We start from the raw sequence: 22,377 nt of genomic DNA, 5'->3' as shown, positions 1-22,377 counted from the left end.
AAAAGCATCATCATAGTCTTCAATGAATTATATTGCTTAGCATGACCAATCAACACGCAACAAATAAATAAGATATCAAATGGAGATGTATCATCTCTTATGTGTATAAGTTTCTCTAAGTGAGCAATATCACGAAGATATTTATCCACAAAGAAATATGCACACACAAAATAGATACACAAGAAATATAGCATGATATCCAAGACGAAGTCATGCAATATACCAATAAGAATTTTTGCTTAATAGCATGGCCAAAGGCTCAATTTTATCTTATGGTACATTCATGAACTTCAACCACAAACATCTAAAATACATCACAAATATCAACAAGGGATAGAAGATAGTTGGGATGCATTGAGAAAGGAAACAAGTATCACAAAAGAAGAAACCAAAAGAAATAACTCAATTTGCACTTTCATCGATATTGCACATGTGTGAGGTTTGAGGAAATGATATGCAATAAAATTGCTAGATAGACATAGTTGGGATGGATGAATCATGAGCATGATTTAATATACTTCCCAACAAATGCACTCATCTCAAATTACTCACATTCACAATAAAGAGGTTTCATTAAGACTTTAGCAAGAAGCACAACATTTGCAAATCAAGAGATTCATGCCAAGATGCAACCACATGGTTGGATGCAAGAACAATATGCATGAGAAGATACTTGTTACCGAGATAGCATTGGTGAGGATGTAGTAGATATGTGTTCGTTGACCATCCTAGCTTGCCTCAAGTTACCATTGAGTCACCACTTCTCCCCAAGAGTGAGACAAGCATCCAATGCATATCCATTGTACCTAACACAGAGGTAAGTGCAAAATGGTCCCCAAACTAATTGGGTCCGAAGTAGTTAGACACACTACAACATATAGGACAAACTCCACAATACTATGTGCATATAGATATGAAATTGAATTTCATGCACATCTTAATCAAATTTGGATTTGATGGAGTTTACCCTATATATTGGATCAAAGAAAGTAACACATGCCATAAGATATACATATATTAAATATGCATGCACAATACTTTCAAGAACCAAAGGAAGATACAATTTGGACAAAACACCAAATAAATCAAGAGACAATGGTTGCCCAAATTATATCAAAGAATCAAATCAACACAAGATTTACTCCAAAGACTTATCTCATAATAAGAAGCTAATTAAGCCTAAGCACAAAGGAATGAGATTATCAACTCCCAAGAGAGCAAGGTTCCAACAAATAAACCAAACCCTCGACACTTTTTATGATGGCACAACGTACCAAAAAGAAAATTTATGTCTCCCAAAACCAAATTTTTGATAATGATCAAGAGATGTTAAGCATTCTAATAAATATAGAAGAGCTCCCCCAATATTGGTGCATTATCTAGGATTTTTCATATGAATACAAAATGCACAAAACTAGGATCATCACGCTACCTAAATCTACTAAAATGCTAAGAAAGTTTGAATAGACAAATTAGATCCATAAGATGCAAGGAAGACACATGGGAGTAAAAGCACAACACATTCATGGCAATAAATAAGAAAATTTAAACACAAGAGCCAATGTAAATATGATCAATAAATTTCTACCCAATAATTTATTACCACTTGTCCTAGGACAAGAGGTATTAGGAAATATTTCCCGGTGGTAGTTTGTAAGTATACATAAGATCATATTTTCAACGAATAAAGCATATGGTAAAAGATAAGAGTTAACCATCATGCAAAGAGAGTTTCTTGATAGCTTCAATTAGTCATACCAACATGCAAAGCAATCAATAGTATTCATACCAACATGCAAAGCAATTAATAGTATTCATACCAACATGCAAAGCAATTAATAGTATGACTTGAAGCACATGGTTTTCCAAAAATGTATTGAGGGACACGTTGTGAAAAATCATGCCAAGAAAAACTTTCACAAATAAGATCCACAAAGATATTAGCAATGAAGCTATTTAAGCAAATTGGAGCTTGTTTGAGCAAACATGCCACATAGGAGAGAGATAATTTACGATATCAATTCTATGTGACACAACCTCAAATGTTCACATTTTCTAGGCTTGTAATATGCACAAAGCTTATTACTCCCCTATAATATGATAAGGAATTTATTTTCACAAGAGGCAAATAAGATCCAACTAGAGATAATAATGAACATTAGAATTTGAATTTCTCATGAAGATGACATACCACATAGAGACTAGATAATCTTGCAATATCAATTCTAAGTGATATTCCTCATGTACAAACATTGTTAGGATCATGAAATTCCCAAAGAAATATCACTCCCCCAAAATGGGATAGTCCATTAATCGCTCATAAGAGCCATATAAGATACAACAAGATGCAAAGTGGCTCCAACACAAACACAAATACATGGTGTGCAACCCAACATGCATAGACTTGATTTCTCAAGAAAAGCAAATAGGAATCACAACATATACAAACACATGTTAGGAACAAAAACTAACACATGCAAAGGGGCGAGTAACTTTCAATATAAATGAGTTGAGCACATGTTACCGCAAGGAGGAACATTGAATATATGATAGAAGCAAGATAACCAAGACTTGGCTTGAGATAATATAAATGATGAAGATCCCTTAATTCTTCATGATGTAGCCAAGTCTCCAATGCCCTCCAACAAGCACCTATTGATCAAGTTTTGGATTGTTGGTCCCCAACTAAGTTGGGTCCTAAGAGGTTAGTCACAATAGGATTGGCAACCCAAATGGTTCTTTTCTTGACACCACTTTGAGCACCAACATATTTGGCAAACACATTGCCACCCTCATCCTTACGAAGAGAATAAACATCATCAATGGAGATAGAGTTGGATGAGGTACCAATAGTGCAAAAAGAGGAGATGTGGCCCTTCTCACGGCATATGTAGCAAGTTCTTTTCTTCTCCTTCTTCTCACTAGATTTCTCCACAATGGGAGCATTGGCTTGATTCTTCTTGGGAAGTGGAATTTCTTCAACTTGAGGTTGAATATGAGTTTGAGCTTGAGGCCGCTTCCCTTTTTGCTTCTTCTTCAAAGGGCAAGATCTAACATGGTGCCCTTCAATTTTGCACTTGAAGCAAACAATCTTGGCCGGGTCTTTGACTTGTACTTGGCCTTTGTTGTTGTTCTTGTTGTTGTTGTTCTTGTTCTTGGACTTGTTCTTGTTGTTGGATTTGAATCCAAGTCCACTCTTGTCATTGGGGGATTGTTGCACACTTAACATCTTGTCAAGTTTGCATTTCCCTTCATGACCCTTTACCAAGTCGTTCTTCAAAGAAGAGACTTGGGCCTTGAGCTCTTTGATTTCCTCTACATGGTTAGAAACAACACAAGTACTAGAGGAAGTAGAACCTTCATTGTTAGAGCAACAAGGCAAGGAAGATAATTCATCACAAGATTTAGCAATATTATGAGTGGATGAATTACTAGGACTAGCACATGGCAATATAACATTTTGAGTATTAGTGCTAGTACCCACATGAGGCTCACAAGGTGTTTCCTTAGATATTATAGCCTCATGATCTAACTTTAGCCTATCATGAGAGGCTAGAAGATCCTCATAGGAGCTAGAAAGCTTTCCATGATTTTCTTCCAATTTCCCATAATTGCTAGTTAGCAATTTAAGTTGAGCCCTTAGCTCAACATTCTCCTTCAAGATAGATGCTTCACAAGAAGTAGAGTTAGTAGCACAAGCATCATTATTAATAGAAATGGGAGAAGGCAAGTTGTCATGCTCTTTTAGATAAGAAGCTTGTAGTTGCTCATATGACTTGGTGAGGATAGAGTGTTCGCTCTCCAAGGCCTTGTGGACCTTGTCTAGATCATCTAGATCCTTAACAAGTTTATCATGACCAACACCAACTTTGGACTTTTCATTTTTAAGCAATTTTAATTTAGCTTTAGCATGGTCTCTTTCTTTAGTGAGTTTAGCAAATATTTCATTTTGAGACACCTCAAGGGTTTCAAGTTGCTCCTCAAGAGAGGCTACGGTCTCTTGTTCTTCTTCAAGGTCATTCTTTAAAGATGCTACATCATCGGCATACTCTCGTTCAAGAGCACCCTTTTTATCAATGGTGTTCTCATGCATCCAAATAAGTTTTTGGCTCTCAATAGCGGCAGTCAAGATTTCAAAGAAGTGAGAGCTAGCAATTTTATCTTTGTAAAGAACCTTGAATACACTCTCACCTTTATCGCGTAGAGAGACAACCCAATCCTCTTCTTCATATTCATCCTCATCCTTATCACCACGACAAATATTAGGTTCCATGGTACGAGGTACCGTGGAACCCTTGGCCATGAGGCATATATGAGGACCGTGAGATAAAGATGAGGAGTTACTTGAGGCTCCTTTCAAGATCTTGTCTTGACCAATAGAATCTTTGGTTTCCTCTACATTGTTAGTCACACAACAACTAGAGGAAATAGAAGCATTTTTTATCATGGCCACAAGACAAAGCAAGCATATCATCATGAGATTTATTCAAGCAACTTACACATGATATGCAAGGACTATCAACACAAGCATGTAGATGATTTCTAGTGCTAGATGTGTTTATGTCCATAGATGAAGCGTTGCAATGAGATAGAGATGATGAATCATCAATAGTAAGCTCAATATCAACATTGCAATTTTCATCACCACTCACCATATCATTACCTTGTGTATTACCACACTTTGGTGAAGTGGATGAAGATGAGAACTCATCACGGCCGGAAGTGGAAGCAATACAATCATCCTCAATAATATTGGACACATCATATTTGTCTTGAAGCTTTGTCCATAATTCATGAGCGCTCCCAAAAGGCATGATTGAAGAAGTAACTACATTGCTCACAACAATGGAAAACACATGAGAAGCAAGAGCATCGAGACAAGAGTTTTTCTTCTCCTCATAAGATAATTTTTGGGGATCCTTACGAGAAGAGAAACCCATGTCAAGAAATCGCTCCATGTTCGGGGAGATACCCCTTAAGCACATAAATTTTCCATAGATCATAATTTGTGCCATCAAATATAAACAAGTTATTGTGATCTAATCCCCTAACCGACATCTTTACTCTCAAGGCGGTGAAGCCTAAGAATGAGAGACCTTGCTCTGATACCAATTGAAAGGACACAGATGTCGCCTAGAGGGGGGTGAATAGGCGATTTAAAACTTTTACGAGATGGGCTTAACAAATGCGGAATAAAACTAGCGTTTACTTTGTCAAGCCCAAAGCCTATAAACTATGGTTCACCTATGTGCACCAACAACTTATTCTAAACAAAGGTTCACCTATGTGCACCAACAACTTATGCTAAGCAATACAAGCAAGTATGTGATAGCAAGATATATATGAATTCAAGCACGATGGCTATCACAAGGTAAAGTGCATAAGTAAAGAGCTCGGGTATAGAGATAACCGAGGCACGCGGGAGACGATGATTTATCCCGGAGTTCACACTCTTGCGAGTGCTAATCTCCGGTGGAGAGGTGCGGTGGCTTAGTGCTCCCGAACGCCACAAGAGGCTCACCTTGAGGTGTGGTTGCTCGATGCACACCAACGCCACAAAGGCCTCACCCCAAGATGCGGTACTCACACCACACACCGAACGCCACGAAGGCGCCTCACCTAAATCTCCGGTGACCCTCGCCACAAAGGCCTAGGTCACGGTTCCACTAAGGGATTTCCTTCGAGGCGGAAACCGGGCCTTACACAAAGGTTGGGGCACACATCCACAACTTAATTGGAGGCTCCCAACAAATCGCCACAAAGGCCTAGAATCCGTCTAGGGTTCCAAGAACCCAAGAGTAACAACTTTCTTGCTTTCACCTCCACGAATCACCGTGGAGAACTCAAACCGATGCACCAAATGCAATGGCAAGAACACCACAAAGATGCTCAAGTCCTTGTCTCTCAAATTCCAACAAAGAAACAAAAGCTATTGGGGGAATAAGAGAGGAAGAACAAAGGAATTCACAAAGAACACCAAGATCAAGATCTAGAGAGTTCCACTCACAAAGAGATGGATTTGATTGGTAGAAATGTAGATCTAGATCTCCTCTTCCTTTTCCCACAAATGGATTCAAGAATCATTGGAGGAGTAGAGAGATGTGGAAAGCTCTCAAGGTCAGCAATGGTGGAGAGCCAAAGGAGGAAGAAGAAGTGGGGAGAAAGAGGAGGAAGAATGCCTTAAATAGGGGTCTCAGATTTCTGCCCGTTGGGGCCAAAATCGCGACAGGCCGGCAGTGCCGGCCTTGTTCCACCGGCAGTGCCGGGGTGGCCGGCAGTGCTGGCCTTTTTCCACCGGCAGTGCCGGCCCGGCGGCAGTGCCGGGGTTTTTCCGGCGGCAGTTCCGGCCCCCCAGTTTTTCCCCAAACACCCGATACGAAAACCTCAAGAACTTTTGCATCCGGATTCCGATTTTGATGATCTTGGGCTCGTTTCGAAGCTAGTAACAAGCTCTACAAGATCATGCAGGGAACCATCATAGTCCAGCAAAGTAGGATAGAAACAAATGGATAAAGGTTTTACCTATCTATAAACAGCAAACCGGTAAAACCTCTAATATGGAAAATGCAACAACTTGAGTTAGGAAACTCGGATTTAGGTGAAACCAATTTTGTTGTAAAGAAGATGACAAGAGCTACCCCACAAAGAGTGAAAAGCTTAAGAACAAGTGGGGTAGGTTTTTCTATGTATTTTAGAGTGAAACCTCTCAATACGAGAAACCGAGAAAAACTCCAATATCGAAAACGCAACAAGTGATTCATGCGGAATCCGTTTTCGATGAACTAGAGCTTGTCATGAGAATAAGCACAAGCTCTAAAACACCATATGGATAAGATCCAAATAACAACCAAGAAAGATGATGCAAGGATGCAAAGGTTTGAGCTCTCCGAAGGATACGATCGAGTTACTCACTCGAGAGCCCTCTTGATAGTACGGCAACTAAACTATAAACCGGTCTCCAACTACACCATGAGACCGGTGAGAAAGAAACCCTATCAAGAGCAAACCTTAACCTTGAGTATTCCACTTGAGCTTGATGATGACGATCTTGACCGCAACAAGATGGAACACCTTTCTTGATTGTGCTTGCTTGACGAAGTCTTGTGGATTGCTCCCCCATAATCCACCATGGGAGAGCTTCTTCTTCGGCACATCTTCACATATCCATGATCACCATATGGATGGCAAGCTTCAAGCAAATGATCTCTTAGAGATGGCTCATCTTGAACTTGCACATGATTTCTTCATTCTTCATCATGTTGATGTCTTGAAGTAACTTGAGAGCTCACTTCATCTTCATCTTCAAGACATACTTGACACTTGATATCCTTCATCAAATTCTTCTTATTGCAACCTTGAAGCCAACATATGGTTCAAGAATTGCCTATGGACAACTCCTACAAATATAACTCAATGCAAACATTAGTCCATAGGGATTGTCATTAATTACCAAAACCACACATGGGGGCTCCATGCACTTTCAACAGGTCACAAGCATCACCATGTCGCCGACCAAGAAGACGAACACCACCAAGGCACCGCCGGTCACACCGGTCACAAGCATGGGCACGTCACCAACCACGAAGACGAATGCCACCATGACACCGTCGGTGACGCCGATCACAAGCATCACCATGTCGCCGACCAAGAAGACGAACACCACCAGGACACCACCGGTCACGCCGGTCACAAGCATGGGCACGTCACCAACCATGAAGACGAACACCACCATGACACCGTCCGTGACGCCGGTCACAAGTATCACCATATCGCCGACCACGAAGACGAACACCACCAGGACACCGCCGGTCACAAGCATGTGCACATCGCCGACCACGAAAACGAACATCACCATGACACTGTCGTTCACATCGGTCACAACACGTCACCGACCACGAAGACGAACACCACCATGACTCCACCACCATGGATTATCACCTCTCACTTCTCACCTATCATCACCACGTCGCGGTTCATAAAATGGAGGGCGAGAAGTTGAGCAAAAGTACTCCAAAACTCAGTCACACATACGTACAGATTGCAGTATACTCGTGAGTCAATTATGTATCAGTGTATGTACACCGAAACAAAAACCTGTTAACATGAAAGTCATGCGGAATGGTGAGATGAACCTACTCCTGAAAGGAAATCTCAAATGGTTGAGCGTGTGCAACGAATTTGACGATTTACGACCGGCGAAACTTGAAACCGATTGTGGGAATTGGTTCGTATCAACGACACGCATCTTTTTCGTGTACATCTTTTTTCGATTCAACTATGTTTGTGTAGATTTGAAAGAGGGTGTGTGGAGTAGTGTAAGGGAGAGTGAGCGTAAGCAACAGCTCGTGCAGCCGTTGCATCGCTGGAGCCAAAGTGGTGCGAGAACGGGTCTGTACCTGGAGAAACTGCCGAACTGGGCGTTCCTACAGGGCCTGGTCCGACGCTGCTTTGAGAACCGGTTCCTGCAAGAACGTGGATCGGCCCAGGCAACCAAACGGGCCAAAAATTGCTGACCCAATTCGAACCAAGGGACATGCAGCCCACCAAACGCGCCCTATGTGACTCAAGCATCAGCTTTCCCTTTTGGCTAAAGAGCAAGCTTATGGGCTTGCCACGAGCAAAACCTAATCATTTCTCTTTCCCTCTTCCTGAAAGAGTGAAAGAGAGGTGCTGCTTGCTTTATTCCATCCTCTCGAAGAGTATCCTGATTAATTTTGAGATTATATAATTGACAAAGTCTATCATCACCATAAATTATTTTTTGTGATCTTAGGGGATTCAATTGGTTTTTTTTTCCAAAATTCCAAATTGTTTTTCTTGGATCTGCTTCGTGGATTGTGCAATGGGCATGGCCTCTACATCTGGTGATTAAAAGTTCAAAATGTACCAATTGACTGTATCATTTTAATTCCGTTCTTTACTACTGGATCTCTATTCCACGATGTTCTTCCCATAGCTATCAAAGTCAGTTTGGTTCCTGTAGGAGTTAATTATATGATGTTGTGTTCTCAGGTTTGCGTACTCTGGGTTTTTTACTAGGTGCTGATTGAAATTCACACCTAAGCAAAGTTTTATTCTATTGTAACTTGTAAGAGAGATATATGGTAGATTTTGAGGAGAGATTTATGCAGCGGTCTTGAATTCCATCACATTGTGTGGTGTATCTGATTTGAGGGACATGACTATGTGCAATTAAAAGTAATAAGATGTGATTATAAAGTGGGAGAGATGGCAAGAGCGTGTGGTACGTACTGTAGTGCATGCACCGATAAAATGCATGAATTATCATGCTGCTACATTGCTCTAATTATTTATTATGATGTCACTTGGAGAAGAATTTTAATTTGTAAATAGTCAGAGATATTATAGGCTGATTGACATTGATTTTCTTTCAGCTAGAGAAGCTGGTGCCATTCTACATGACAAGAAGGAAACTTAAGGATTGGAGGTGACTTATTTCAGCTAGAGAAGCTGGTGCCATTCTACATGACAAGGAAACTTAAGGATTGGAGGTGATTTTCTTCGTTCTCAGTTCTGATCGATCATAGGGCTTGCAAATATTGTTAATCTAGACATGTTTTAGTGTGTACGTACATCTATTTTTGGAAAATTATTTTGAACTAGAGGGAGTACTTATTTTCTTAAGAAAACTATCGATACACCCACAACACTGTCAGAAAAAGGGGCACAGAAAGCTATGCAGTGCCTTACGCCATCCCTGAGTTCTGATGAGGTGGAGGCGGTGCTAGCGCAGTTCGTGTGTTCTATATATACCTGCGGGACCGTGGACATCGATTCTAAGGAGGTCAAGGCCGGTGTGTTTCTTTCCCCAATTTTGGGGTCCTCCTGTTCATTTTGGATTCACCATTCCTGTAAACAATCTGTCCTTCATTTGATGTTTGCTTTATTTTCTTTGTGTCTAGGGTGTAAGATTTCTCAAAGATTTTGTTGTCATTGTAGGTTTTAAACTTTCAGTTATTGGACATGAATGTGATGCATCATTTCTTTTTAATCTTGATACCTGTAAGAAATACCAAAGGCATCATTCTTATGTAAAATATAAAGCATATTGTTGAGCTGAAAGATAATAACTAAAAATGAATCAACAAATGGCCATGCTTGGATTTGCATCGACAATTAAATGCTTGCAGAATGTGAAGTGGACATTGTATTTTCAGGTTCTCGAGATTAGTATCTTATATTATTAGGAGCCTTGCATTTTTTAAAGAGGAATTAGCAGCTCTGCTTATACGTAAATTTTATATGCGTATTAAACCACAGAGGTTCTGATTACTTTCAATTCAGTTTTTGTCGTAATAAATAGTTCAGATTCAAATTAGGTCAATTCACATGCTTGACTCTGAATTGTTACAAAATATCTATCTGTCTTGACAATATCTATGGGGAAAGTTTAATTTTCCATCCTCATCAATATGTGAGTCAACCTTCTGTGCTTAGTTAAGGAAAAACATGACCCGTTGATCTTTTTTCTCCTTCCATGCAGACCTACGATCTTGTTTCATTGTGGAGTGGTTCTTACAGGGAATCAGATGTGCTCGCAGACTCTGCAAGATCTTATATACACAACTCTCATCCTAACCTCCTCACTCGAAGCATGATAGCAGTGCAGTGACACACAGAGAATGGGTTTGCAATTCGAATGGGTTTGCAATGCCATCACTTGAGAACCGAGAGGTAACTCTGCATGAAAATCAATTGTTCATATTCCTTTGAATTGGATATTGCATTGACAATAGTTTTTTTTATTGGCCACTTTATTTATGCACCAAAACCTGTGAACAAAACATGTACTATAGAGATTTTATTTACATCTTGAGTTATATCTGAAATTGATTTAGTTTAGGGGTTATCCCTTAATGAGGCATGCAACAATTTTCTTAGTTATATGGTGGAAAGGGTGCATTGTGGAACGATCCATTCAAGAAAATAATGTTTGTGTTCTTTGTGCAACATATGATGAAGTGTATGGCCTCCATCGTTAGAAGGAAATAGAATGCCTTGAAGTGAAGGATCGGTTACTGTGTTTCTGTTTATTGTTAAATTGGTTCATGGTTTTATGACAATACATATCCTTTGATACCTAAGCATTGCCAAATGTCAAAGATATATGTTTTACATTGCTAAATTGGGGCAGTTCTATCCACACATCATTCTGTTTTACTTGACCATTGCCTAATATCAGCCGGTTCCAACAGTCCCTGCCACCAACTCAGCTTTGTTTCGGCCTGCTCGATATGACCTAGGTGCCTTACCTTTACCACGGGTGCGATAGCTACTGCTAACAGATACCTGATTTCTGCAATCAAAGCCCCAACATAGCACCGACGCCTCTCATTGGTGTTGCCACAACCAGGCTCTCTCATTGGTGTTGCTGCAACCAAGCTCCTTGGGTCATTCTCCCTACCTATCGTTATTCATATTGTGAAATTTCTCTTAATTTTAACGCGTGTATTCTAGCTTAAGGAACAATAAGTTCTTATTGTCGTGTCAGATTCCAGAAATACATAACAAGTTCATCCATTGAGCAGTCTTGCAGAATACGTGATGCGAACAGAAAGCTTGCATTTGATTGTTTTTGTTTGATGGTTACTTGAATGGTGCGGTTAGGCTAAGTAGAAGCAACGACCGGACTGAAGAATATAATGCAAATGGTCTCTGAAATTTTGGAGTATGGTATATTCTGAATTCTTGCTGGGTATATAAGAAAAGAGGTGACAGATCATCAGTAGCTATGACGTGAAAAAATCTACTGACGTTGTATATATGGTTGTTTGCCCTATTGGTCTGTGGATTTTTTACTAACTATATTTTTCTACTCCTTGCAAATAATTTGCTTCAGTTATAACTATATTTGACGTGAACCATCCATATTGTTTATCTTAAGATATATTGCACGTGAGCGTGCCCTTTCATGTCATCTCTGAAATTTCTGAGCCTAATTTCCGAATTTTTTATGGTTGGGAAGGAGAAGTCAGTGAGGATCACAAATTGTTCTGTAAAAATGAAATTCTGTTTTATTTCAAGGCTATAAATTCATTTATAATTTTGCTCACAAGAATTATCTATTATTTCTGTTATTTCAAGGCTATAAATTCAATTGTAATTTCCATAAAAATAAACATACTATACATATATCACATTCTTTTAAAAAAATACATAGAACGGAAGACGGGCGCGGCAAAGCGCGCTAGGTCCTTCTAGTACTATGAAAACGTGGTCCGTGGATTGGAGAGCAAACGGATTCTCGGAACTACTAGTTGCTCGCACACTGCATACTATGGAAAGGCATACACGTTAAAGCAACTCTAATGGTCGTTCTAAAATCCAGCGCTGTAAATTGTGATTTTGTGCGCAGCCCAGGCACGTCCTTCAACAGAGGCCGCAAATTGGACCGCGCTCAAAATAGCTGTAAAAATGCTTTTTACCAGCCGCTGCAAATTACAAACATCATACACACAAGAATATAGAATCAGCAAGATCAATAAATGAAAATAAATCAACAATAAATTGTCTAGTTACAAGCCAAGCAAATACAACAGACTTGTTCATGAACAAATACAACAAATTATGTTTTACTAATACACCAACTAGACAAACATGTAAACAATAAATTTGTTGTTCTCTCCATTTCCACCATTCCTCAATGAGATCAAGTCATATACCCTGCTTCGGACAGCATCCACGGAGCCATATTCCCCATATGCGTGAAAAACCTGGTAACAACCAATCACATCCTTTGTGTTCTACTATGGACAACCAAACATATTTTTTGTAAAACATGGCTTAAAGCATGCATCAGTCGACAATCGACATATGAACAAAAACCCAAAATAGCCACGGGCAAACAAACACGCCCTTAGTCAGGCTTACCAAGTACCAGCATGTTCTTCTATGGCACACGAATAAACATGATGATTGCCAGCATGGTGTTGGCGGTGCCGTAGCGTAGCTCGAAACAAGAGCAAACGGAAAGAATCTCCGGGAAGTAATGATATAACTAGATCAACATTAGAGTACCCTCTACCTTCTTTAGCATAAAAATGAACTAACTTTTTTACCGACATCATTGTAGTCAGTTTATTTTTTGCACCAAAGAGAGTAGAAGGTACCCTAATAGTGATCCATTTCCATCTACCGGGAAATAGAGTAGTAAATCAAGAAGAATTTCTTTTCTGCGAAACACAGTACATACATAGACGTTCACACATACACACGTACACTCACCCCATAAACGTACGCACACCTTATCTTTATGAGCACCTCCGAAAAATTGAGTTAGAGAAACTTTATCCAAGTTTTAAGATTGACGAAGTCACGCGATCAAACGTTGATCGACACTGGCCGAAGGCACGGTGCAGCGTGCAAAATTAAACCGTGGCATGCCGCGCGACGTTGCTCGCCATGCTTTCAAGACGGCCTCGCGGCCTCGCCCGTTACCGTGAAGGTCACGCGCGCCGGGTGAGAAACGTCAAACGCTGCACGCCATGCTTTCAAGTTTTTGGAGTAGTACCAGCTCACGCTTTGCGCGGAACCAATTCAAGTCGATGATAGTACTGTATAAATATATGACCGTTAATTAGTGTATTATCACTCAACGAGCAATGAAGTTTGTACGGAGTGTCGCGTTTTGGAACTCGGGCTTCATAGAGCCCGTTCAAGAAATAAAAATAAAAACAACACTTCAAACTTTTAAAAAATCTTGAAATTGTGATCGCTATGCTTGTGCCGCGATGGGTTTTCTCTTTTTTTGAAACGGGCAAAAAAGCCTTTGCCTTATATTAATATAGGAGAAGCAAACAAGGGGATGGCAAGAGCCATAAAATAAAAAGAGAAGGCAGGAAAAGAAAAACCCGCCCGGAAAGGAACAAAACAAAACACGGTCAGCCTAAAAGCTCCGCCAGGTTCTTCGCGCCGGCAAGGACCCAATCCTTTCCTTCTTCCCTGATCTTCTCCATGACAATCGAGGGCAAGGAAGATTTGTTGTTGAAGACTCTCTCATTTCTCTCTTTCCAAGCATGATTGCAGTTCGTAGACCTTTGGGAGAGGAGGTGGGGGTTTTAGCGATAGCATGCCAATAGTCCATCACTTTAGATCTTCCCGCACCGAGGCAGCGGATAAGGTCCGGACAATCCAGCCAGGAAGTCGCGGCATTACAAATTCTCTTAGAGAAGCGGCATTCGAAGAGCAAGTGCCGAGCTGTTTCAGGAGAGCATCTGCATAGTTGGCAAGTAGGTTGATGTGGCCAACCTCGTTTGGCAAGGCGGTCAGCAGTCCAGAGGCGGTTTTGTACCGCAAGCCACGCGAAGAAACGGCATTTTGGTGGGACCCAAGTCTTTCAAACGATGTTACCAAAGGAGCAAGGCAAAGCAGACAAAAACTGGGCTTTGTATGCAGAGCTGGCCGTATAACACCCATTGGGAGTCAGCGTCCAAACTATGGAGTCTTCAGTGCCTGGAGATAGTTGGACAGCCGAAAGAAGATCCCAAAGACGAACGTATTGCTCTATATGCTCGACGGTGAAAGCCTCAACTGAAATGTCAGCCACCCAGTTATATCCTTCAAGGGCGTCTCGGACAGTCCGATTTTTCCTCTTAGAAGCCACAAATATTAGAGGGGCCAGGTCTTTAGGTGGGGTGCCATTTAGCCAGGAAGAAGACCAGAAGGAGGCTTTTGCGCCATCGCCGATAGTGACTGTAGTAGCAACATTAAAGAGGTCCAAATCCGATGCATCAGTTGGTGTTTCTGAACCCACCCACGGCTTATCTAGGGCAGTCCATTCGTACCAAAGCCAGCGGAGCCTTAGGGCACGAGAGAATTTCTCCAAATCCAGGATCCCAAGACCGCCAAGTTCCTTGGGTCGGCACACTTTTTGCCAGTTGACCTTGCACTTCCTCCGCTGACTGCCTCCTTACATGCCCAAAGCATGCCTCGACTGATCTTTGCGATGGGTTTTCTCATCGGTCAACTGTCTCCGAGGTTTTCTTGGAGTGACCTCCTTGTCTTTCTTGCTTCTGTGTGTTGTTGGGTGTGTTATTTTCCTCTTTATTTCTCTTCTCTTGTATCCCCTGTAAAACTCCGGTTCACTTGAACCCTATCTTGTAGAGGCTGAAAAGCCTCATAGGCAACTTTGAATGAAATATATTCAGGTGGGGACCCGTTCCCCCCCCCCCCGGTGAAAATTCAAAAAAAAAATCTTGAAATAAAATCATATGAGTAGAAAATAATGTATTTCTACCAGCGTACAAAAAACCAATTGGAAAGACCGTCTTCTGGCTGCAGAAAGTTGATAAATTTATGGATCTAAATTAGTGAAAAGCGAATACTGTCTATTTTTGGTAGCTCAGAATACAATGTATTCACCTTGATTTTGATAGATTAATTGCATCATTGACTACATCTGGGGTTTAGTTTTAAAAAGTTAAAAATAACTTTTAAATATGAAATCCGTTTATTTAGAGCCATGTAGAAAGATAATGCAGTGCATGATTATGTGTAAGTTCACTAAACCCAAGAACGATCCTATGCTTAGCTAAGAGAGGTAATTATTGCAACAACCTGCTATATTTGGTGGGTTCAACAACATAAGGTCCATGGTGAAAATGTGCAACCAGTTAACTCAAGGGGATTATGTGTGAAACAAACAAAAAATAGTACCTACATGAACACCCAAGATCTATTCTATGTAGATGTTATAACGAAATTCGATCGACATCAACTCACCGAGCAGGGTGGAACGATCGATGACGTTGATGCTCTAGGCGATCCCCGTAGCTAGGAAAATCCTCCCAGACGCGGGGGTGTCTCCTCCTTGCTCCAAGAATCGAATGGATGATTACTTTGGCCTAGTCCACGCCTCTAGAGGAACAACCCGTGAGGGCTTCCCTGTCCAGGGCTAGGCTACCGTGGCGAGAGTGGTGCATCATTTCGGCTTATGACGAGAGGGAGAGAGAGATACGGCCAGCCTCGGGGCTAAGAGAAACTACACGAGAAAATTATGTGTTCTTTGGGCTTGAAAGGGCACCACTATGTAAAGAAGGGCGAGGGGTACCAACTTGAAGGAAGGGCTGGTTGCCGCTGCCCTAGGGCGGGCCGCCGCCTCCCTCCTTAGGTCGGTCAGCCTGGGGTGGGTCGGCCCAGCAAGCCCTAGGCCCTTCCTTCCGGAAGGATCCTAGGTCGGTGGTGCCTTGGGCCCCTTAGGGCTTGGCTGGCTGGCCCAGTTTGAGCTTGCCTGGCTGGCCCCGTGAGGGCCCTAGCAGCCTAGCCGACCACCAACCCCTCTCTCCCTCTGGAAGTCTTCCCTCTCTTATTTCGGTGACTTCCGGGCACTCTAGACTTTATCGGAATTAGGTTTCACCAATACGAAATGACATTGGAATCATTCCATATATATGGTAACCCTGGAACACTTATGATGCTGGATTAAACCACCTTTGACAACCTCAGAGTGACTTTTATGGTTTCTCTCTTAATCATAAAATCTCAAGAACTTTTATCCAATATGTCGGAACTTTTCTAAACAGCTTCTCTCAACCACATACCATAAATAGAACTCTTACAACAGATTGCCTCACCTTATAGAGTGTGATCCGATAGGTTCAGTAATGCGCAGTCATGAGTCCAAGCACCTTTGGATCAATAACCAACGTTGGGATCTGGACCACAGTGGCTCTTTTCCATACATGAAGTTTGGAATACGTGAGTTGATACATATGTTAATCTCTTTGCTTCACGATATGTTGAAAACCCGAGGTGATAATTTGGTATTCATGTGAATCAACTCTTTGATAACAATACCCATTAACCTTGATCCAATATCAATTCTTCTATCCTCATTTGGTGTATATTGGTGATGTCATGTGATCATTATCATATAGTATCTACACATACATATTACTTTTACATCACAATACCGAGAGGACCCAGAACATATCTCTCCTTTGTTAAAACGAATAACTCCCGTTCTTGAATCGTTATGGTCTCACATATTGGGATATACCCGAACTTTAACTTTCCCAACACGTGGTTTAATCCAATGAGGGCTGATAAGAACAAAGCATATCCTCCAATATGAGGTCACTGTAATATTCTCATGGTCTAGGGATTTTACATAAAGTAACACATAAAGATATTACCATTAACAATTGTTATGTGGTTTTGCTACGATAGAATAATTTTCTTGCTAAGGAGTCTCCAGCGAGGTCTCCAACGATATCTCCAACGAGGTCGGCTTTGCTACAATATAAACAAAAAATTGATAAGAGTTCTCCAGCGAGGTCTGCGGTGAGTTCTCCGGCGAGGTCCATGTCTAATTGGTCCTTTCTTTTAGTATTTTTAGTTAAACCGTTTCTTGCTACAATCAAGCAAAAGTGGGGCAAATTTTTGCTACAATAACGTAAAAACAGGATTTGAGTCAAACCTAGACAAAGAAGCTGATCTGGTGGCCAAGAAAGATTTGATCCAAACGGCTGGGGACACGGGGCCGGGGAATCTAATCTCCGGGACGATCAACAGCATCCTTTTATTATTCTGCTATTAATAATTGGCAATGTAAGTGATTTAATTAACAAATACCGTCAATAGAGTCGTGCTGCTTAGTGCTTACCCAAAAAAAGTCCACTCTAAACAAAACAGCCCTCGTTTGACAAAACAAAAAAGCACGGCATCGTTGTAAATGCTCAAATAATAATAAGCCGGTAGACAAGAGAAACTTTTCAAAAGGCTGCAATTTGGTTTGCCTTTGCCCCTCACCGCCTGGAAGAAGACCAGTATATGAACCATCCCCTCATTATGCATTTTCTGGCGCCAAAAACAGCAAAGTTGCACAAAGCGTTCCCTCATCATACCACCCATATAGGCTCATCGATCGATCACTGATCACTCGCGAGTACCACGCTCTCACTCGGCCACTGCAACTCTCTCAAGCCACCAAGAGAAACCACCACCCTGCCGCACGGGCGCCGCGACAGCGAGTGAGAGACGATGCCTCGTCCGGTTCACCGCTCCCTCCTGCTCTATGTGGCGGCCGCCGCCGGCGTCTCGCTGTGTTCTGTGGTGTACTGCGCCGGCGCGGCATTGCCGGACCCGGCACCGCTTGACCCGGGCCTGTTCATGCCGTCGGCCACCCCGTCGCAGCCGGGCGCCGCCACGATCCCAGCGTTCCCGGAGCAGTCGAACGCCGCGGCGGGGGCCTCCTCCACGTGCCCGCTCGACCCCAACCCGCGGCTCCTCCCGGCCGTGCTCTCCGCCTGCGACGCCGACGGCGCGCTCTCCTCGAGGCTACGGTGCTGCCCCGCGCTGGCCGCGTGGCTGTTCGCCGCCTACGCGCCCACCGCGCTCGCGGCGAGGCCGGCAAGGTCGGCATCGGCAGCGCCCGTGGACATGCCGGTGCCGCCGGACGACTCGGAGGCGTGCGCGGGCGCCACGGAGCGCGCGCTGCGGTCCGAGGGGGCGGCGCTGCCCCGCCCGCCGGGGGCCAACGGGACCTGCGACGTGGCCTTCTGCTACTGCGGGGTGAGGCTGCGGCGGCTGACGTGCGGGGCCCAGCCGACGGGCGCTGGCCAGTGGGTCCCGCCGGCGGCGGCAGCGAGGAGGCTGCAGAGGGACTGCGCGCGGCCGGGCGTTCCCGGCTGCTCCAAGTGCATCCGCGCTCTTACCAAGGTGAACTCAAGCTCAACCGCATAGACATTCCATTAACCGATTCATTCATTTGCATCACCGGTTCAGACCGATCGACGATCGATCCTCCGGCCTGGGTCTCTCATTTCGACCTCACCTTGCAAGCTTCTCCACCATGCTTTCTTCATCACATAGCCGCGTAGACAGCAGCATGTGCCAGGCCATGGCATGATTTCATTGTGCCTTCTCTTCATGGCTGGCGGGATAAGATTTTTGAGACATGGCGTTGAATGCAAGTCATGGTCCTCATGCGTGAACAGCACCTACGATTGGTGTGCGCTAGTCGATGGTATTATTGGCCGCGTGTGCCGCGGGATGATGAGATCTCAAGTCTAGGCCTGTCGCGTAGGGCCTGGAGAATGATGGGAACAGAGCATGCCTCCATTCCCATTCGCCGTAGCATTTGGGCCCGAAATTGTACTCGATCATCCTTCCGCCATTAGAAAGACCGAATCATCAGTTCTCTGGACTAAGCAATGGCATGGTGAATTATTAAGCAATGCTCATCTTGGATCACTCATGAGTCTTTAATTATTGCAGGTGAAGGCCGGTTCCGGCGGCGCGGCGGCATCGGCGAAGCTGCAGGCCGGCGCGTCGAGCGAGCGGGACTGCCAGCTGATGGGGCTCATGTGGCTGCTGCAGCGCAACGCCACGCGCTACGGCGCGGCGGCCACGGCCGTGATCCGGGCACTCATGGCCGCCGACGAGGCGTCCGCGGCGGGCGTCGAGGTGGCGGTGGGGCCAGCGGCGTGCTCGCTCCCCGTGGACGACATGCCGCTCCCGGCAGAGTACGCGCGGCGCAGCGAGGCCGCTGCTCGGCCAGCAGCCATTCGCTGTATCTACGGCCTCATCCTGCTTGCCATGCTCAGTCTCGTCTACTCGCTGTAGCACTGCAAACTCGTGATTGAATTTATAATTTGTTGCACGGTTGCCTGGTTTCTTCTGCTTGTTAGGGCGATAATTACAGTAGTAGGGAAGAGAAGATGTAGTAGGGAAGAGAAGACACATTTCTCTTAGCCCTCCACTTGGTAAAAAATAGTTTTGATATGTCTCAGTCTGAGATTTTTTAAGTCTAAATCATTTACAAAAATGTGCTTTTAGTTTGCACTTTTCTGTTGAAAAGATGCAATTGCACTTTTCTGACAGAAATGTGCAATTGAACCGAGTTGCACTTTTCTTTTAACTGTAGTTGCACTTTTCTGAGTTGACTGAGACTTAAGAAAATCTCAGTCAACTGAGACATAGGCACACCCTTATCTTATAGTAATTAAATAGAAGAAAAGAGTCGTAAAATTTTGTCAGAGGCATGCGGCATGCCCAAAGGCATACAACCACAACAAAATTTACTATGCCTAGGATTTAGCAACCGCAAACATCCAATTGGCAGCTTCCAATTTGATACTTTCAAAAATGATCTCGATCGAAAGGGTTTGCTTATTGTTGAAAAAGCTTGCATTATGCTCGGTCCAAATCCCCAAGACACAAGCATGAGAAGACAGGATATCGCTTTCCTTGTGTGAGCAAGGGCCACATGATGCCACCAATCTTGAACGTCATCAAGAATATCACATGTAAGCCAAATCTTGATCATGTTCTAAATCCTAATGGAGTAGCGGCGTCCGAAAAGAAGGCGAGCCACTGACTCACTAGATTGATTGTAAGGAGAACAATTCTCGCAATTTAACTACCCGTCCAAACTCAATTTTAAATGACAAGCCAAGAGAATAGCTTATTTGGGAGAGGGGCCCAATTCTTCCAAAAAGATACGTTCATTGCCAATCGAATGTTGCTAGCGAAGTGTGTTCATAGTCCATGGTCAAGCAGTACAACCCAGAGGTAGTAAGCTTCCACAAAGTGGAGTCGGGAGTGGACTCGTCGAGTTGTAGCTGGGAGGTGAAGGACCAAAGGCGCTAAAAGTCCTTAAGGTGGCGCCTGGCAAATTCGACAGGTTGTTTCAAAATAATATATATTGTTGAAGATGATAGGCAGAACTCATAGCTTGATAGATAAATCATGACATGATAATAAATTTATTTATTTATCTATACCCAGGTCCTATGGATAGATAAATCGAAGATCGTACCCGCTGCATCACTCAAAAGTGACCCACAAGAGAAGGAGCTAATTGGTATAAGAAATTTGACCATGCTATATACTCTCCCCTCTGCATGCCTCCTTTCTTTCCAGGCATAAATTAGAAGTTTAGTTGGTGTAGTTTGTAACATTCCGTATAAAGTTGTCACTACTTTTCTAACCATGAAGAATCCAAGGCTCCGCAGCACAGGTTTCTAACACTATAGACATCGAAGTTTTGTGGTATAGATCGCTGCAAATAGAGTACAAATTTCAGAAGTACACAATCTTCTTACCAATATGGAGTAGCAAATTTCGTCTGACATATATTCTCACAGCATAAAGTCGAAAGCTTCCCCAATGTTTTTCTAGTCTTTTGATATGTAGACTAGATCTGTAATGTTACCTACAACATGTGCCATCGTTATTTCAACCCTTTTCACCTTTTTCGCTAGACTAGATCCATCTGGCCAATACCATTCGTCCGGTAAAGAAGGGAAAGACCGCTCCAGACCAGCATGTAGTGGGCATCCAGTTCTGTTATCGCTCCATGTTACCGTTTCAGTTCTTTCCCAAGCAAACCCCGCACGCTTCGCTAACGGTTCTGATTCGAAGGGCCTCCAAAGTCATGAATGTTGCCTTAATGATAAAATGGGTGTGGAGGATCCTGAAGGAAGATGGAGGTCTTTGGCTTAAGCTGCTGAAAGGTAAGTACCAGTGGTGGAGCTATGTAGAGTTCAGGGGGAGGGGGCAGCGCCCCCCACCCACCCCACCCCCCCCCCAAGAAAAAATTGCCTAATATCCCTTCATATTTTACTTTTTTTTGACTAAGCCTCTGCTGCTTATTTTACATTTTTTGACTAACCGTCTCCCTAGCCCTCAGGATGCAGGCGGACGCGTCCTTGGAGCCCGTTACGTCTGCTGCCTAATTAAGCCGTTAAGATTACCTACAATGGGAGTATCATAGGTAGTATCATGCATTTCATGCATGCAAATGCTGATGTGGCAGTGCAATTAAGGATGAGAGAGAGGGTACTAGTATCATATGTAGATAGTGTATCATAGCACATACTACTAGAAAAATTAATGTCAAGTAAATCTTGTACATATATTTGCATTGAGATTCTACAAAACAATTAATATATAGAGACTATGATAGGAGGTGGCAATTTGGCTCATAGGAGCAAATGCTCTCATTATATAAAATAATTAAAAAACAATTTTAAAAATGTTAAAAAATTCTGATATAAATTTTTTGGTGTACATCTTGACATTCTATGTTAGTGCACAAATTTTCGTGGAGAAACAACATTTTATATGGCGTGTACAAAAAAGACAAAAAAATATCCTGTACGTAGTCGTGTTATAGCATCAAAACTTGTCTTTTTTACAGGAGCCACAATTATTTTTAGTTTTTTTTGAAAACTTGTGTACCAATATAAAATGTCTAGATGTACATGTAAAAATTTAGTTTAGAATTTTTTGACACTTTAAAATATGGATTCACATAATGGGAGCATATGCTCCTATGAGCCAAAGTGCATTTCCCGACTATGATACTAGTTTATGATACCATGCATTGTGGAGATAGTACATGTAGTAGTATCA

General features: G+C 42.7%; 1 protein-coding gene and 1 long non-coding RNA gene across 2 annotated transcripts; both read left to right on the top strand.

Annotated features, from left to right (window-relative positions):
• The first annotated feature begins 9,385 nt into the window (after window positions 1–9,385).
• On the top strand, window positions 9,386–10,973 carry LOC124688147. Its single transcript, XR_006998439.1, has 2 exons — window positions 9,386–9,448; window positions 10,505–10,973. It is a non-coding gene; the product is annotated as an uncharacterized LOC124688147 (long non-coding RNA).
• Window positions 10,974–18,000: 7,027 nt separating this feature from the next.
• Window positions 18,001–19,584, top strand: LOC124690564 (uncharacterized GPI-anchored protein At4g28100-like). Its single transcript, XM_047223935.1, has 2 exons — window positions 18,001–18,678; window positions 19,237–19,584. Exons 1-2 carry the CDS (start codon window positions 18,001–18,003, stop codon window positions 19,582–19,584), a joined length of 1,026 nt encoding a protein of 341 aa, XP_047079891.1.
• The last annotated feature ends 2,793 nt before the right edge of the window (window positions 19,585–22,377 follow it).

This window comes from Lolium rigidum, chromosome 2 (assembly GCF_022539505.1).
Source record: "Lolium rigidum isolate FL_2022 chromosome 2, APGP_CSIRO_Lrig_0.1, whole genome shotgun sequence".
Classification (NCBI taxonomy): domain Eukaryota; kingdom Viridiplantae; phylum Streptophyta; class Magnoliopsida; order Poales; family Poaceae; genus Lolium; species Lolium rigidum.
This window is presented reverse-complemented; position numbering and strand designations above follow the sequence as displayed.

What these genes read in the sequence shown, in the direction of transcription:
- LOC124690564 (XM_047223935.1), top strand. Translation starts at nt 18,001, where the DNA reads ATGCCTCGTCCGGTTCACCGCTCCCTCCTGCTCTATGTGGCGGCCGCC. An exon ending in GCATCCGCGCTCTTACCAAG is followed by an intron (nt 18,679 to 19,236) that starts GTGAACTCAAGC and finishes TAATTATTGCAG; the next exon opens with GTGAAGGCCGGTTCCGGCGG.